The sequence below is a fragment of the Colossoma macropomum genome, unplaced genomic scaffold (assembly GCF_904425465.1).
Source record: "Colossoma macropomum unplaced genomic scaffold, Colossoma_macropomum, whole genome shotgun sequence".
Taxonomy (NCBI): Eukaryota; Metazoa; Chordata; class Actinopteri; order Characiformes; family Serrasalmidae; genus Colossoma; species Colossoma macropomum.
The window spans coordinates 9,388,281-9,404,967 of NW_023494794.1; the positions used below are offsets into that span (position 1 = coordinate 9,388,281).

General features: G+C 40.4%; 2 protein-coding genes across 4 annotated transcripts in view; both read left to right on the forward strand.

The window, feature by feature from the left end:
* Window positions 1-211: 211 nt before the first annotated feature.
* On the forward strand, window positions 212-5,979 carry LOC118814487 (tripartite motif-containing protein 16-like). Its single transcript, XM_036580116.1, has 6 exons — window positions 212-847; window positions 1,073-1,168; window positions 3,175-3,408; window positions 3,598-3,757; window positions 3,964-4,020; window positions 4,551-5,979. Exons 1-6 carry the CDS (start codon window positions 263-265, stop codon window positions 5,078-5,080), a joined length of 1,662 nt encoding a protein of 553 aa, XP_036436009.1. The 5' UTR covers window positions 212-262; the 3' UTR covers window positions 5,081-5,979.
* A 9,343-nt stretch (window positions 5,980-15,322) lies between these two features.
* LOC118814485 (tripartite motif-containing protein 16-like) overlaps window positions 15,323-16,687 on the forward strand; it is an 8,650-nt gene continuing 7,285 nt past the window's right edge. For all 3 annotated transcript variants that reach the window (XR_005007723.1, XR_005007724.1, XM_036580113.1), the window contains exons 1-2: window positions 15,323-15,982; window positions 16,267-16,362. Coding sequence is in view for 1 of the 3 variants with exons in the window: in XM_036580113.1 (XP_036436006.1) it covers window positions 15,398-15,982; window positions 16,267-16,362 (681 nt within the window). In the remaining 2 variants the exon portion in view is untranslated. The remainder of the gene's footprint in view (window positions 15,983-16,266; window positions 16,363-16,687) is intronic.

The following is a 16,687-nucleotide window of genomic DNA, read 5'->3' on the forward strand; positions in this document are numbered from 1 at the left end:
CTACCAAGTTAGCTGATACTTTACATAATAGTTGGCATAATAACTAGCTAATATTTCATAACTGAACTTTTGGAGTCAGTTTAATCCAGCGGCTGATCTAAATGGCTTCACAAGTTTGATTATTTCCCTCCTCCTCTCTTTCTCCACCTCCTCTCTGTGACACATTAACCCACAGAAAACCAGGAAGTCCCTCCTACTCAGTTCAGACAAAACGAAACTGATCTCAGAGAGCTGCTCTCTCTCAGACTAGAAGGGCAGGAAAATGGCCAGTATTTCAGTAGATCACGACCAGTTCAGCTGTCCAGTCTGTCTGGATCTGCTGAAGGATCCAGTGTCTCTTCCTTGTGGACACAGTTTCTGTATGGTGTGTATTAATGGCTGCTGGGATCAGGAGGATCAGAGGGGGGTCTACAGCTGCCCCCAGTGCAGAGAGACCTTCACTCCAAGGCCTGTTCTACGCAGAAACAACGTAATGGCTGAAGTGGTGGAGAAACTGAAGGAGACAGAACTCCGAGCTGCTTCTCCTGCTCCCCGTTACGCTGGACCTGGAGATGTGGAGTGTGATTTCTGCACTGGGAGAAAACTCAAAGCCATCAAGTCCTGTCTGACGTGTCTGGCCTCCTTTTGTGAAACTCATCTTAAACCTCACTGTGAAGTTCTTGGATTGAAGAAGCACAAGCTGGTCAAAGCCTCCTCACAGCTACAGGAGAAGATCTGCTCTCAGCACGACAAACTGATCGAGATCTACTGTCGTACTGACCAAAGCTGCATCTGCTATTTGTGTATGATGGAGGAACACAGAGGTCACAATACAGTCCCAGCTGTAACTGAGAGAACCGAGAAACAGGTGAGAACAAGAAATCATTAACATTTTTATTATTTGTATCATAATAGTTTTCGCATTCAATAGATTATTTTCATAACAATGTGGATATGAAAGTATTTAATAAATAATAAATAATTACATGACAGAGTGCAAACTGTATAGAACAAGAAGAGGTTTCAGCTCTTTAACTTTGTAGGTTTTAATACACAAAAACTCATAAACATCACAAAATGTATTTGTTCATAGAATCAGCTGAAGGAGATTCAGAGTAAATTCCAGCAGAGAATCCAGGAGAAGCAGAAGAAGCAGCAGGAGCTGAAACAGACTGTGAAGACTCTTAAGGTGAGAATTGAGCAGAGATTTGGTGTTTCAGAGCTCAGTCAGTCTCTCCTCCACAGTGTGGACAGTAAGTCATCTAGAATCACAGTAAGAGAGGAAATGATGGTTCAGTTTTAAAGGAACTGTTTGGTGAGAAATCAGATTTACATTATAAGACTTATTAATCACAGTATCAGGTGATTGGCAGCTGATTTGTACATGTATTCAATCCACTAGGATGTAGGTACTGTATATAGTGTATAGTGTGGGGGCACCGTATAGTACATCATTCACAGCCAGCTGTTACCTGCTCAGTTGTGTCAGACTGTTGACAGCACTGGTGTCGTGTCGTTGGGTGATTACTGGTGACTTGACTTTACAGCTCTGTTCAGAGTGCCAGCCCGAATCCGATTTTTGGGATAATCAGAATGTATCCAGATTTATTTATGATAGTTTGGACACTGAAAAACCAGATGAAATCCGATTTTTGCAAATCGGATCCAAACCATATTTGGAAGTGATTTGAAATGCGATTCCATTCTGATTTTTACAGATGAGTCTCAGTCTGGACACTCAAATCAGATTTTAAAGTGTGTTTTGCGTCACTTGCAATGCGACAAACAACAACGTGGTCAAATCCAGAGTGACTGAAGTTCTGGGATTCAAGAAGAGCTCCAGTAGTTCATGATTATTCCAGAGAATTCTGAAGAGTTTGGAGGGAGAGATGATGAACCTCCATTTTTCATGTTTGAAATACACGTCACCAGCATAGCTACATAGTTACTGATGCCTAAATCGTTACCACAGCAACCCACACAAAGAGGCTGGTAACGTCTGGACACACAAATCCGATCTGATTTCTTGCAAACAAAAGTGTTTCACTTTTTATCGACTGCAGCATGAAGAGAATGAGACACTAATGTAGGCGTCTTTTAATGAATCAGTCTCTGTAAACTACAACATATAAAGTAAAACTATGTTTCTTAAATGTCTGTTAAAAGCTTCTACTCTCCATCTTTAAGCTGTAATGAACTGTCACCCCGATTGACGGAAAACAGACATGAAATCTGATCTGACTAGTCAAACTGAGTCACATATCCATAAATCTGATTTGAATCAGATTCGAAACCACCTGCATTTTCAGAAAAAGGTCCTAAACTGTCACAGTGGTGCTGACAAGGGTACGACTTCAGTACCTTTAGTTAGGGAACACAAATGTATCAAATTCTACTGCAAGTACATTTTTAAGTTGTTTTGACTCCACACAGTCCGTCTCGTCTCCAGCCTTTTTATTTCATTGTTCGATTTAAAAATTTTGGTCATGAAAAGGTAATAATGTACATTTTTCTGGAAAAAACTTATTTAAAGTACACAGTTAGACATTAAATCCGCTGTTGTACGTTTATATTTTATGTACCTTGATGACTGAAATACGAACCTGCACAGAACCTTTTTTTCCAATGGTAAACAAAAGTGGCTTGAAGTGGTTTGAAGTGGCTTTTTGTCATTCAGACTGCAGGAAATCTGTTCAGCTCAAATCGGATCTGACAAAAACTCACCTTTGGGCTGTCTGGCTGAAAAAGGCCTAATAGACTTGCTTATGTGGGTCTGACACTGTATGACACACTGTTATTTGTAAACACAGACAAAATAATGTCACATAGCTACAAAAGTTCTTTATTTTACAGATGTTATTTACAGTGTCAGTAACTACAAACAAGTCTATTCTACATTATTTAACAACTCAATGTGGTTTGTTAACTGTGAGAATATAGTCATGCAGTTTACACCATGATAATAGAAATAAGCTTCCATTACATTTAAACTACATTGAAGGTAATTTGGGGAAAACTGAGCATATTTCATATTTTAACTGTTCTTTTAACCCTTAAAGATCCTGAATGTGGCTGTAGATTTCCTTTAGTTTCATATAGTTACTGAATGATAAACGTTGAGATGAATGACTGAATAATGCGGCTCAGTTTAAGAGGTGAAATGTTCCTCCATCTGGTGTGTTCTTGTCCTAACAGCGCTGTGCTCAGTCAGCAGTGGAGGACAGTGAGAGGATCTTTACTGAACTGATCCGCTCCATTGAGAAAAAGCGCTCTGAGGTAGCAGAGCTGATCAGAGCTCAGGAGGAGGCTGAACTGAGTGGAGCTGAAGAACTCCTGGAGAAACTGGAGCAGGAAATCGCTGATCTAAAGAGGAGACACACTGAGCTGGAGCAGCTTTCACACACAGAGGATCACATCCATTTCCTCCAGGTAACAATCACTGATCTACAGAGGAACCTGCTCCTCATCCAGCTTCTAAAACTCCTCTCAGCAAAAGTTCATTAAGGCAGCAGTAAATCTACCTGTCTGTGATCACAAGTCTGTCTTTAGTCTGATTGGAGCTCCTTCATTTCTCTTGTACTCCTTTATCTTCCTCCACTGTGTTTGTTCTCTCTGTAGAGTTTCCAGTCTCTCTGTGTCTCTTCTGGATCTGAGGACTCACCCAGCATCACTGTCCATCAACACCTCTCATTTGATGGAGTGAGGAGATCTCTCTCTGAGCTGAAGGAGCGACTAGAGGAGTTCTGCAGAGAGGAGTTCAGTAAAATCCCTCCACATGGTAAGAGGAGCTGTCCTGCTGTGGAACAGAAGGATGGAAATCTTAACACAGCAGAGAAAGACAAAATAAGTAGATTCCACTTTTAATATGATCATTTTTTAGTTTTAACTGCATAAAGTCTCTCTCATTCTATTCTATTCTATTCTATTCTATTCTATTCTATTCTATTGACTGTGTTGGTCTGTTGTGTGTTTGTGTCTCCACAGCTGCAGCAGTTCAGATTTTATCCTCAGAACCAAAAACCAGAGAAGATTTTCTGCAGTGTATGAGTAACAAACACACACACACACACACACTCACACACACACACACACACACAGGCACACACACACACACACACACACACACACACAGACACACACAGACACACACACACACTCACACACACACACACACACACACACACACACACACACACAGACACACACACACACACACACACAAACACACTCACACACACTCACACTCACACACTCACAAACACACACACACACACATACACACACTCACACTCACACACACACTCACAAACACACACACATACACACACTCACACACTCACACACACTCACACACACACACAGACAGACATACATACACATTGTTCGTATTTCTGTCTTGTTTAAATTTGATTGATTTGTTTACTTAGTGTCTAAAATATTCAGCGTGGGGGTGATTAAGGAGGAAAAACACTGACACTGTATTTTTCTTCTCAAAGTACTTAAAAACACTGAAATGCAAATGTTCTTTCTTTCTTTCTTTCCTGACATCCTTCCTTCCTTCTTTCCTTTAGATTTCTGTCAGCTGACTCTGGATCCCAACACAGCGTATCGTTCCCTCATTCTGTTTGAGAAGAACAGAGTGGTGATATCCAGTAATACATTCCAGTCATACTCTGACCATCCAGAAAGATTTAACTACTGGCCTCAGGTGTTGTCTAAGGAGAGTGTGAGTGGACGCTGTTACTGGGAGGTTGAGTGGAGCCGTGAGGGAGGAGCTGTGTACATATCAGTCTCATATAAAGGGATCAGCAGGAAAGGACGGGGTAATGATTGTTTGTTTGGACGCAACCGTCAGTCCTGGAGTCTGCAGTGTTCTCCGTCTCTCATTTTCTGGCACAACAACATTCAGACTGAGATCTCAGGACCATCATCCTCCAGAATAGGAGTGTATGTGGATCACAGTGCAGGAACTCTGTCCTTCTACAGCGTCTCTGACACAATGACCCTCCTACACACAGTCCACACCACATTCACTCAGCCGCTCTACGCTGGGTTCACCTTTGGTGGTGCTGGATCATCTGTGAGATTATGTGATAAATAATAATTTATCTATTAAATATGATGGTTACCCTATAGATACTGTAATGGACACCTAATACACTACACTAATAGCTTTGGCTCCACAGAGTCTCAGTTACCACCATAAACTGGATTCAGAACGCTCACAGATTTTATGGTTTGCAGCTCATGTTAAGAACCAGGCCCTGACCTCTGGGGGGCCAACCCCCAATCACTAACAATGGGGCCATTAAAGACTCTCTCTGGACACAGCAGTATGGCTGGACCAAAACTCTGTGAGTAACAGAAAACCAAATTTCAGAAACTCATATCAACTCCAAACGTTAATCACTCATCCTGGTTTGATACAAGAAGACTGGAGAGACCAAACATAAAGTTGTTGCGACAGATTGTTATGAAACCGTATCTCTTATCTTTGAATTGAATTTCCAACATGGACCAACAGCTCCATCAAGTGGCTGGAATAAGATGTGTCACACCATTGCAAAGCCATCCCATCACTGATTAAAAGACCTGTAATTTCACATATATCTGCATGATGTTTAAAACGTCCTGTTGTTTGTAAGCGATATTCATTTTTTATGCTACTAATTCCTTAAACGTGTATCTCCTGTACCAGTAGATGTTAAGAGTACAGAATGTTTGTCGCCTTGTTAATCTTACACATGTAATCATTTTCTTGTAGTAAACCTCAGAGCTCAAGTATGTAAACCTGAACACATATTTTTCTTTCATTTTTGTTTTCTTTTGTTCTGGTTTTGTTTTTGTTTAGTTAACAATAATATTGTGGTTGCACTACTTGTAACAAACAATACTCAGATAACACACAGAGTGCATGCTCATGCCTTTTAATATGTGTGTTGGTTCCAGGTACCTTGGGTTCAAACTGTCTATTATGAAACATAAACAGATATCCTCTTTTCTTTGTTTCCTTGGTTCTACAAGTTTCGAGGGAGTGATTCAAACCATTATGGTACCTGAAATGTACTTCATTTATTCAGTCATTTCAAATCAGATTCGACCAAAACAAAGAAAGGTGTGATTCCTGTGGGGAGGCACTCATAGACTGTGTACCACCAATCAGAGTTGAAGACGGTGAATAGCTAATCACCCTTATGTGTGAAGGACCTATCAGTGCTCTGGCTCCACACCACGAGGGAATGGCCTAAGGCCAGAACAAAACCTGAGTGCAACGCATTTTCAACCAGTTTGGATAAAAGAATGCAAGTAAATAAAGTAAGTAGTACTTGTCTAGGCCAGAGCATAGAACGTTCACTGTCAGATCTGAGAAAATCCACCTTACTACTCTTAGAAATAGAGCTGAAGAAGTCTGTCTCACGGCCAACAACCGATTACTTCACTTTTATCTTAGCAAAACAGAGGAAGTTAGTTGATAGTTAGCACTGTCACTACCTGATTTTGACCACGCATGTGTAACCCATGTTTTAAATGGCCAGAAATTATATCCAGACACACAGTAGAATAATAATAAAAATAATGATTTATTTAAGAAACAATATAACACAGAAATAGAAAAGTCAAAATAGATGAGTAAAGAAAATAAACTGAGCATTAATCAACAGCCAATAGTTCTTTGACAAGTCATGGTCTGAAAGAGAGATGGTCAATCAGCGCTAAGTGGGTGTTACCTCCGCCTATCCCCAAAAAAACATCCCGTGAAGAAAACGCAGAGTTAGAAGAAGAGAGAACACTGAAGTAAAACAACAAGGAAAAACTTGGAAGATATACTAGACATATAAGTATTCTAAAGAATACTTATTTGATACCTAGAACCACTGGATATTTGAGACTGGAAGCTAGTAGAAAGTCAGTTAAATAGAACTATTGAGGTGCTTCTACTTACTCTGAGCTGTGTGAACTTTGAGACGAAATACGTCTGAAACGACTATTTCGATTTATACTGGATTGGATTTGGTCAGTTTTCTGTGGGTTTGTTTCAACTCTCCCCTGCATTCGGCTGCACGTGGTGTGTGCACCTGTTTGGACACTAGATGGCAAGCCAAGCCCATGTCTAGAGGACAATTCACCAGACTTTCGAGTTCGAGCACTATAGACAGACTGTTCTCTTGGTGACTACACTCAACAGTGTGGTAGGACTGAATCTTGCAATTTCCCCTGTGAACTGAACTTGAAAAAAAAACAAAACAAAAGGGAGACATATTTTATTTCATTTTTGAACCACTTATAGTTCCAACATTTCTATGGACAGTTGAAAAAAAGCTGAATTTGTATCTTGGTTATTGTCTGGTTGATTGATATTTGTTTGTTTTGTTGTTTAATTCATGTTTCAATAGTTTTGTTTTAAAAGAACAAGCGTTCATTACTTTGAGCATTGAGCACTGAGGACACCAAAATAAGTGGAACTAAAACCATAAAGTAGCACTTTATAAACTAGAATTTAAAGCTAAACTAATACCTGAACCGTAAACAGAGATTAATACTTACCTTAGCCGACTTAAATCCTAAACCCTAACTGAGAGTACAGATATAAAAATCTAATTAATTACTGAAACTTTAACAGAGTGCACCAGTTAGCCTGACAAACTGAAAAGATGGGTAAACTACTGATTGTCCACGGACTGCGTCATTAAAATTAAATGTATTATATTGATTAACACAAGGTGAATATCTGAAAAAAAAGGCATCCCTTTTTAATATATAATATATTTAATCAATATAATATAGTTAATTTTAGTTAAATATATTTAACTAAATTAAAGATATTTCTGTTTCTGAGGTAACAGATATCATGGACAGACCCAGAAACTTGGAAGCGGAAAACCCTCTTCCTCCAGAAGGGTTCCATCTCACCTTCTCGACTCAAAGTAAGACAGCGGTCTCTTTCTTTCATACGCTCTGGTTTTGACGCTGTTTGATTTAAGAGGTTTAGACCCCTTTATAGATGTAAATACATATATACATACATATATTAGCTCACTTTATGCTTCCCTTACCTTCATGCCTCAAAGTCTTAGAGCCACCCCTTTCCCAAAGAGTGCCTTAAGCCTTAGGCCTGATCCACACATGCTGCGTCTGTGTGGCGTGAGCGGTGTGGGAAAGTCATGCTTTTCATTTCAGTGCCCATGTAAACTGGTCAGCGCTGTCACACAGGCTGCTGTCACACGGCGTGCAAAATACACTGAAATAAGCCATTAAACACAAGTGAAAATTAAACAGAAAACCATGTACAAGTTTAAATATGCTATCTTAGTTGAATGTAATTTAATTCTTGACTAAATACTAGTTAAACATTCCGTGCTGCAAACAGATTTCCCGGTTGGTCTACCAGGCCTGATACTTTTGCCTAAACACAAAGTCAGAATGCTGCTGAGGATAAACAAATATACCGTGCACTCTTATGAATTCTATTTCTATTGAGTGACTGATGTGACCATCTATCTGTCTGGATAAAAGAATGTCTGTGTAATTTTCTTGCTGCTCTGCTCCGCAGCACAAACTCTGTATGTATGGCCAGTGCGTTCGAGCTGTAGCGCTCATGCGTTGCTCATGCCATGCAGAAGCAGTATGTGTGAATAAGGCCATTCCAGTGGTTGACTACATTATCTGAGTTCTGTATGTTTCTCCTTCAATCAATTATATCATGGAAAGTTATTTGAATTTAGTTTGATATTTAGCCCAATAAATTGGTGAAATTAGTCCATAAGTGACCTGTTGATCAGTTTTATTAACGTTAACGCAAAAAGAAACACTGAAAAACACAGCATGAAGCAAATGATGCCAGAAACTGAAACATGAGAACTTCTTATACAAAGGATAAGAATAGCAACCACCTGGGAAAGAAGGGTAACAAACTACACACAGATGGAAACACTGATGAAAAGGCGGGGCTACATGGGACAAAACAGGAGAGGGTGGGGCCAGGAACACTGTGACATCACTAATTTGTAAACCACAAACAAGTAATGGTTTATGTGTGTCTTACAAAATAATGGTAATATATTCATTTAAGTAAAATAACTCTAAATACCTTATTAGTTCCTGATAAATCAATTATGAAGCAAAAGTTAAAAGACGTCTTATAAGCTATTGCTATTACTGTTACTAAATCACTTTTTTGATATGATTTAACAGTTTGTGAATGTTTATGGAGGATACACTGAACATCAGGGTGGTCTTACTGAAATATATGATCTCAGACAGCAGCCGTGTGAAAGAACAGGGCGTGGCCTCATTACTAATAGCTGTGTACTGGTTTATTTTCACCCCACAAACTGCAGCGTCTGTGACGATCCTCACTCTACAAAGAGCTTTTTATCCCCCACAGCCTACAAACTGCACAGGGCTCATGGTCTTTTCCCCTCATTATCTAATGAACTGGATTAGGTGACCCCACACTCTAAACAACACAATGATCTGAATGACCACCAGGTCAAAGTGTGTTTGAGGGTCTGTGTTTAAACTTCTGATCATTTACAGAGTTTAATTCCAGAATGATTGTGTAGTTTTTGTAATATTTCTGTACATTAAATGTACATTTAGTGTGTTTCTGTACACAAACAGACCTGAGAACATTGTGATCGTCTCTTTTTAAATACATGACTTTTTACAGGAAGACTCATATGTGTTAGTGGTTTAGCAGCTCCCTCTAGTGGTGGAGATGTTTAATGCACATAAACATGTCAAATGGGGTTTAAAAGGCTTTGATGTTTATTTGTGTTTATATTTAAATGTACAGATAAAGAAAAGCTGTGGCTGCTACTTCAGGAGGTTATCAGGCTTGTGTGGATGATGATCCCATAAATCTCCACATTGGAGCTGCTGTCTTTGAGGAAACACCTCAGAGCTGAAGAGGCAGCACCTTCACTGCTTTAGAGGCAGCTGATCACTGATTACGAGGCAGCGCCCTCGATAAACATTTAAATACAATATCATTTACATCAATTTCACTCTTTAACGGATTGACTGTCTCTTTTAGAGGATCCTGTGTGTTTGTGTTGGTTTTCACACAAAGTTCTTTTAGATCAGGAATCGTGTAGTAAACTTGTTCCCTCTTCATTCAGAATGTAAAGGCAGATGTTTCTGATTTGTTCAGGGTTCAGGATCTCGGAGGCTGTTGTGTCTGATGTCACTCAGCTGGTGTGGAGGGATTCTGGACAGTCAGTGACGTTCCAGAGGCTGTAAAGGTGAATCTTGAATGTTTTCATATTCATCTTTCACAAAGTGCAGCTATAAAACATTTGAATGGAATGAATTTTTATGTTTTCTTTTAATGCAGAAAAAAGAACCCAATTTTAGCTCAACTGTAGTCACATTATTGAGCTCTGACTCCATTCAGCTCAGATCTCACAGCCTCTACATACGAACAGTAAAGATGAATATCAGACAGACGTATTGATCATTTTCAAATTCAGCTCCAAATCTGAGATGATCTTAAAATCATCTACATTTCTGACCATAAACTGAAGCAGATTTGAGCTTTTATAGGTTCACACGTTTCTTCACATTTGATGAATTAACTCTGCTTTTTACATCACTGTAAATCACCTGCAGTAGCTGTAAACCCTGTGACGGGAGATGGAGACGCATTTATCTCAGGACTTTTTCAGCAGGTGGAGCTTTAGATTCTCTTTATTTCTGTCAAAGTGGAAACACTTTATATATTTTGATTGACGTTAAACTTGTAAGATGGTTTTAGTCCAAAATCAAGCAATTTCCAGGAAAACCTTCCGGGATTTTCACTGAAGAAGAGTCTGGATTGTTCCTGAACCAGAACCAGAACCACAAGAACCGGCTCTGGACTGCTCACATCTGCACAGTTAGATAGTTCTGTACTGCAAACTGATTCAGGACACAAGTCGAACGGAACAAATTCGGTCCACCTCAAACAAAGAATGGCTGTGCATACGTCTGTTTTTCTTTATTAGTGTAGCCACAGTTTGTGTGTAACTGTCTGGTACACTGATGGTAACAGCTTCGACAGTGAGAAACTCAGTGTTGTTGTTTTGTGTTCCATTGTACAAATTAGGAGTCAAAGAAGGTTTTTATTGTGTCCTTAATGTAATTTCTTTGGGTGAGTCTGAACCCGGGACGCTGCCTAATTAACTGGTAGTGATTCAAGACTCTGAAGAATCATTTTCTAGTAGCTACCTGTGGTTAATTATACATCATATCTTTAAAAAGTACTAAAATTTAAAAAATTAAAAATTACAGAACTATTAATTTCTACACAAACGTACAAATTATGTCAATAAACCAAATCAAATTTTCGGAGAGATTTATGCTCAGCAGTGTCCAAAGCTTAATAAACCCAGTGAGGAATAAAGTTTTACAGTGCACTGAATTTGCATGGTCTAATAAATCTAAGCTCAGTCTTACAGTGTTGCTGTTGTGTTGATCCTTTATGAAACCAGAAAACTCCTCAGAAAGCATCCCTAGAAGTTATGTAGCCTCCTGACCTCTGAGTGACATCATATCCAGGTCTGAGAGTGCAGCACTGCGGCTCTGCAGACAGACCTTCACTGGAAAAGTCTCATATATGTTGGTTAGTGGTTTGACGGCTCCCTCTAGTGGTGGAGATGTTTACAGCACTCTGAAGCTAATCAGCATCAGAAAACCTAGACAGTCAGTTTAGCTTGAATACTTCTGGTTATATTATATAATGGCTTCCCTGTTCCCTTATGCTAACGGTTAGCCGTTCTATACTGAGTTTATAAGCCTTGTAACTGAGGTAAATATTATGTGCTTTTGGGTTAAAATGTGTTTGAACATGTTAACAATGATCTTTATTGGTGTTAAATGCTGAGTTTGGAGAGTTTTGTGAAAAGACTCTGGAGAGGAAAGAGAAGAACTCCAGGCTGAGTGTGGTCAGTGCTAATGATCGTAGCTGCTTTTACATCACAGCCAACGGAAACACTTCACTTTACCTCTCTGCTAAAGCAAGTGTAGCTGTGAGATGCCCTGCGTTCAGCTAAATCAGCCTGCCTCTCTGGTCTCATTAATAATTCAAACACAAACTCCCGTCATCTTTTCTCAACAGTCACTAAATTATTTACACCCCCTGAAACCTCTGTGGCTGCCTCCCCTGCACTCTGCGACTCATTTTTAGATTTCTTTAAATCAAAAATTGCACGAATCAACAGCTTTCTGCTATCCCCTACTAATAATACCTCTTCCCTTTCCTCTCTGACTGTCCATTCTATAAGTCGAAGCCCCCCTCCTCTAATCTCTCTACCTTTAACGCTGTTGATTCTTCTTCCATTATATACACCATAACTACTTCTAAAACTACGACTTGTTCTCTTGATCCCCTTCCAACAACCTTAACTAAAGCTTGTCTTTCTGCCCTGGTCCCTCATCTCACAATTCTTGTCAATAACTCGCTTCTCTGTGGACAGTAGGGGTGGGAATCTTTAGGCACCTCACGATTCGATTCGATTACGATTCAGAGGCTGCGATGCGATTATAAAACGATTATCGATGCATCTTTTTTCTCTATACAGGATCTCTTTCTTCCTACTGTCTGAGGACTTGGTAGTTTTAAAGCAAAGTATTTGTAATGATCCATAATGTAAATGCATTATGGATCATTACAAATACTTTGCTTTACATATCTAAAATATCTTTTATTAATAAATCAAATTGAAGTGATGTGGCAAGTGAACTAGAAGGCTCTCATTCGGAGACGCTGCTGCCACTCATCTGCGATAAAATCCCCTGTTACCCTGAAATAAGATCCAGTGGTAACGGGTGTCCACGCAGCACATTACAGCCGTCCTTCCCGTTTTCTTTAGTGATTTTCGAGACTGGACGCTGAATCTCGGCTCCAAAGTGTGCAGCATAGCGCGAAAGCCCTGGTTCTCAACGACTGAGAGCAGACAGCAGACAGCAGGTCACACAGCACCGAAGTCTGGCCTCGCCAGTAGCGAACGAAAAAACAGATTAAGACGAACATTTGGAGACTTATTCGCATTTAGAAGCAGCGCGGTTGGTTAAATCTGCTGAGAGACGGTCTTTCTCTAAAACGTTGCGAAAATGAACTCGCTTCTCTTTCGTATTTTCCCGTTCCACCTTAAATGGTGCAGCAGTTACGTTCGGCGCCTAAGGCGAATTTAAGGTGGAACGGGAAAATTAGAATGAGAAACTGGCGAATGAGAAGCGACTTCAGCCTCGTAAAACAGCCGGACGCTGAGACATTTTACAGGAAACTCTTCTAGTTTTGAGGAAAAGTTTTCTGGCGGAGATGGGAGGAAAGCGGCTATTGCTGAAGCTTAAAGTACAGCAAATTAAATCTGCGCTCTCGTTTATATTTTTAGCCCATACTAGGACATTAACACACACTGAGACATACTGGGCATTGACTGTTGCGGCTCCCGAGGTGGTTTGATTTTTGCTGGAAGGTCAAAATGTCCCTCTCATAGCACAGAAACTGCCTTAATAAAGGTCACTAATGACCATCTGGTGTCTGTGGATATTGGTGCTCTTACCATCCTTCTGCTACTTGACTTGAGTGCAGCCTTTGATACGGTGAGCCACTCAATCCTCCTATCAAGGCTGCATGATCTGGGCATTAGGGGCACTGTCCTGGAGTGGTTTAAGTCATATCTGACTGGCAGAAAACAGTTTGTCACCCTTGGTGGCCATACTTCTCAAACATCTGTGGCTACTCAGGGGGTCCCTCAAGGCTCAGTCCTTGGACCTCGTATGTTTATTGTGTTCATGCTTCCTCTTGGCCACATAATATGTAGTTTCAAGCTGAACTTTCACTGTTATGCTTGAAAACTGCATAACAGAAATTAAAACCTGGATGAAGCACAACTTTCTCATGTTAAATAGCAATAAAACAGAACTTATTCTTATAAGATCCAAATCAACTCTCTCTAAAACCTCTTCTTCCTCTCTTTCCATCGACAATGTAACTCTGTCTCCGTCCCCTCTGGTACGAAATCTGGGCGTTCTCTTTCACTCAACTCTCTCATTCAGTGCACACATCAACTCTGTAGTTAAAACTTCTTTTTTCCATCTCCGTAACATTGCGAAAATTTGAGATTTCATCACTCTCTCAGTCTGCTGCAGAAACCCTTATTCATGCATTCATTTCTAGTCGCCTGGACTATTGTAACTCTCTACTTGCTGGTATTAACTCATCCCATTTATGCAAACTCCAGATGGTACAGAACTCTGCTGCTCGCCTCCTCACCCGCACCTGCACATCAGCATATTACACCCATCCAGCAACATCTCCACTGGCTTCCTGTAAAATACCGCATACAATTCAAAATTCTTCTCCTCACATACAGAGCTCTACATAACCTTGCTCCCTCTTACCTGTCTGATCTACTTATTCTCCACAAACCAACTCGCACTCTCAGGTCTTCCTCTGCTGGTTTACTCACTGTCCCACGTTCCAACCTACATGGGTAGGGTGATCGTGCTTTCTCTAGGCTGGCTCCCCGACTCTGGAACTCTCTTCCCTCACATATTCAACAGGCCAGCTCTCTTTCTACTTTTAAATCTAAACTTAAAAGCTCTCTCTTTTCTATTGCTTATAACTGTTCTCAATCTTAAACCAGTCATTTTGCCAAGTCCTGCTATGTTTTTGCTTGCGATGTTGTGACTGTGCTTCGCGTTCTCATGTCTGTCTTTACTGTTCTGTATTTTGAAAACCTGTAAGCGTCTTTGAGTTCTTGAAAAGCGCTATGTAAGTATGATGTATTATTATTATTATTATTATTATTATTAGTTGCAGCTTTAATATGACACCTCCATCTTGTATTTATTATAAGAAATATTGAAGTTATGAAGTAAAGAATGTGACGACAGCAAGTTCTGAACTGCAGACAGTTCTGTGGACTTTGAAAGTCAAAAGATGCAAATAGTTTCCTTTTCTATGAAGGTTTTACTACATGAATACTTTGATCTGTTATCAGTGATGAGCTTTTTCTGAAAATATATAAGAGAACTGCTGTAGATTTTATTACTGCTTTGAATGGACGGTCTGGGTCAGTTCTGAGGTCAGTGGAGTTCACAGCAGAAGGACTGAGATGGTGCTGTTTTCATTTCTCAGCTGCAGTAATGAAGCAGAGAAGTGAAGATCCTCACAGAGACTGCAGCTCTCTTACAAGCTGGAGTCAGTTTCCTCTGTTACTTTCATTTCTGAGCTGCACAACTTTTTATTCCTTGAAATTCCAGCAACTGTACAGGAAAATAACTGTAGTCTCTCATTTTCCTCCTCTCTTTCTCCACCTCCTCTCTGTGACACACTAACCAGCAGAAAACCAGGAAGTCCCTCCTACTCAGTTCAGACAAAACGAAACTGATCTCAGAGAGCTGCTCTCTCTCCGTCTAGAAGGGCAGGAAAATGGCCAGTATTTCAGTAGAACAAGACCAGTTCAGCTGTCCAGTCTGTCTGGATCTGCTGAAGGATCCAGTGACCATCCACTGTGGACACAGTTTCTGTAAGGTGTGTATTAATGGCTGCTGGGATCAGGAGGATCAGAGGGGGGTCTACAGCTGCCCCCAGTGCAGAGAGACTTTTGCTCCAAGGCCTGTTCTACGCAGAAACAACATGCTGGCTGAAGTGGTGGAGAAACTGAAGAAGACAGAACTCCGAGCTGCTCCTCCTGCTCCCCGTTACGCTGGACCTGGAGATGTGGAGTGTGATTTCTGCACTGGGAGAAAACTCAAAGCCATCAAGTCCTGTCTGACGTGTCTGGCCTCCTTTTGTGAAACTCATCTTAAACCTCACTGTGAAGTTCCTGCATTGAAAAAGCACAAGCTGGTCAAAGCCTCCTCACAGCTACAGGAGAAGATCTGCTCTCAGCACGACAAACTGATCGAGATCTACTGTCGTACTGACCAAAGCTGCATCTGCTATTTGTGTACAATGGATAAACACAAAGGTCACGATACAGTCCCAGCTGCAACTGAGAGAACCGAGAAACAGGTCAGAACTAGAAATCATTTGGTTCAGTTCAGGCTAATTGGGTTTGTAGTCTAGAATGAGCTGCATTAATCAGGTAAACAGTTTAAACTGATCTCTCAGTTCTTGAATTCAAGCAGTGAGTTTTCAGTAAACAGGTCAGACCAATCAGTGATCCTGTGACCAGTCAACACCCGTCTTCCAGTCTTACAGTGATCACATGACAGAGTGCAAACTGTACAAAACAAGTGTTTCACTTCTTTAGGTCTTTAAAACTCATTAACATCACAAAATGTATTTATTCATAGAATCAGCTGAAGGAGATTCAGAGTAAATTCCAGCAGAGAATCCAGGAGAAACAGAAGAAGCAGCAGGAGCTGAAACAGGCTGTGGAGACTCTTAAGGTGAGAACTGAGCAGAGATTTGATGTTTCAGAGCTCAGTCAGTCTCTCAGGTGTGCTGATTTGTGTTGAGATAGAGGGGTAGAGTGAAGTGTTTGGGCTACATGTCCCCCCAAACAGAGGTTTTTCAGAGTCACACTCCAAACGAAGTTATGAGAAAAACAGAAAAAGACGGTAAGACGGCTGCACAAGCGACAAAAGAAACCCACAAATATGAGAATTTTCACCATTAAAAATTATGATAACCATTATATCAGCTTAGATTAATGGTGTTTCAGTGTATTACGGTCTTTTCTTCATCAGTATCACGAGTAATTTGCTGATGTCT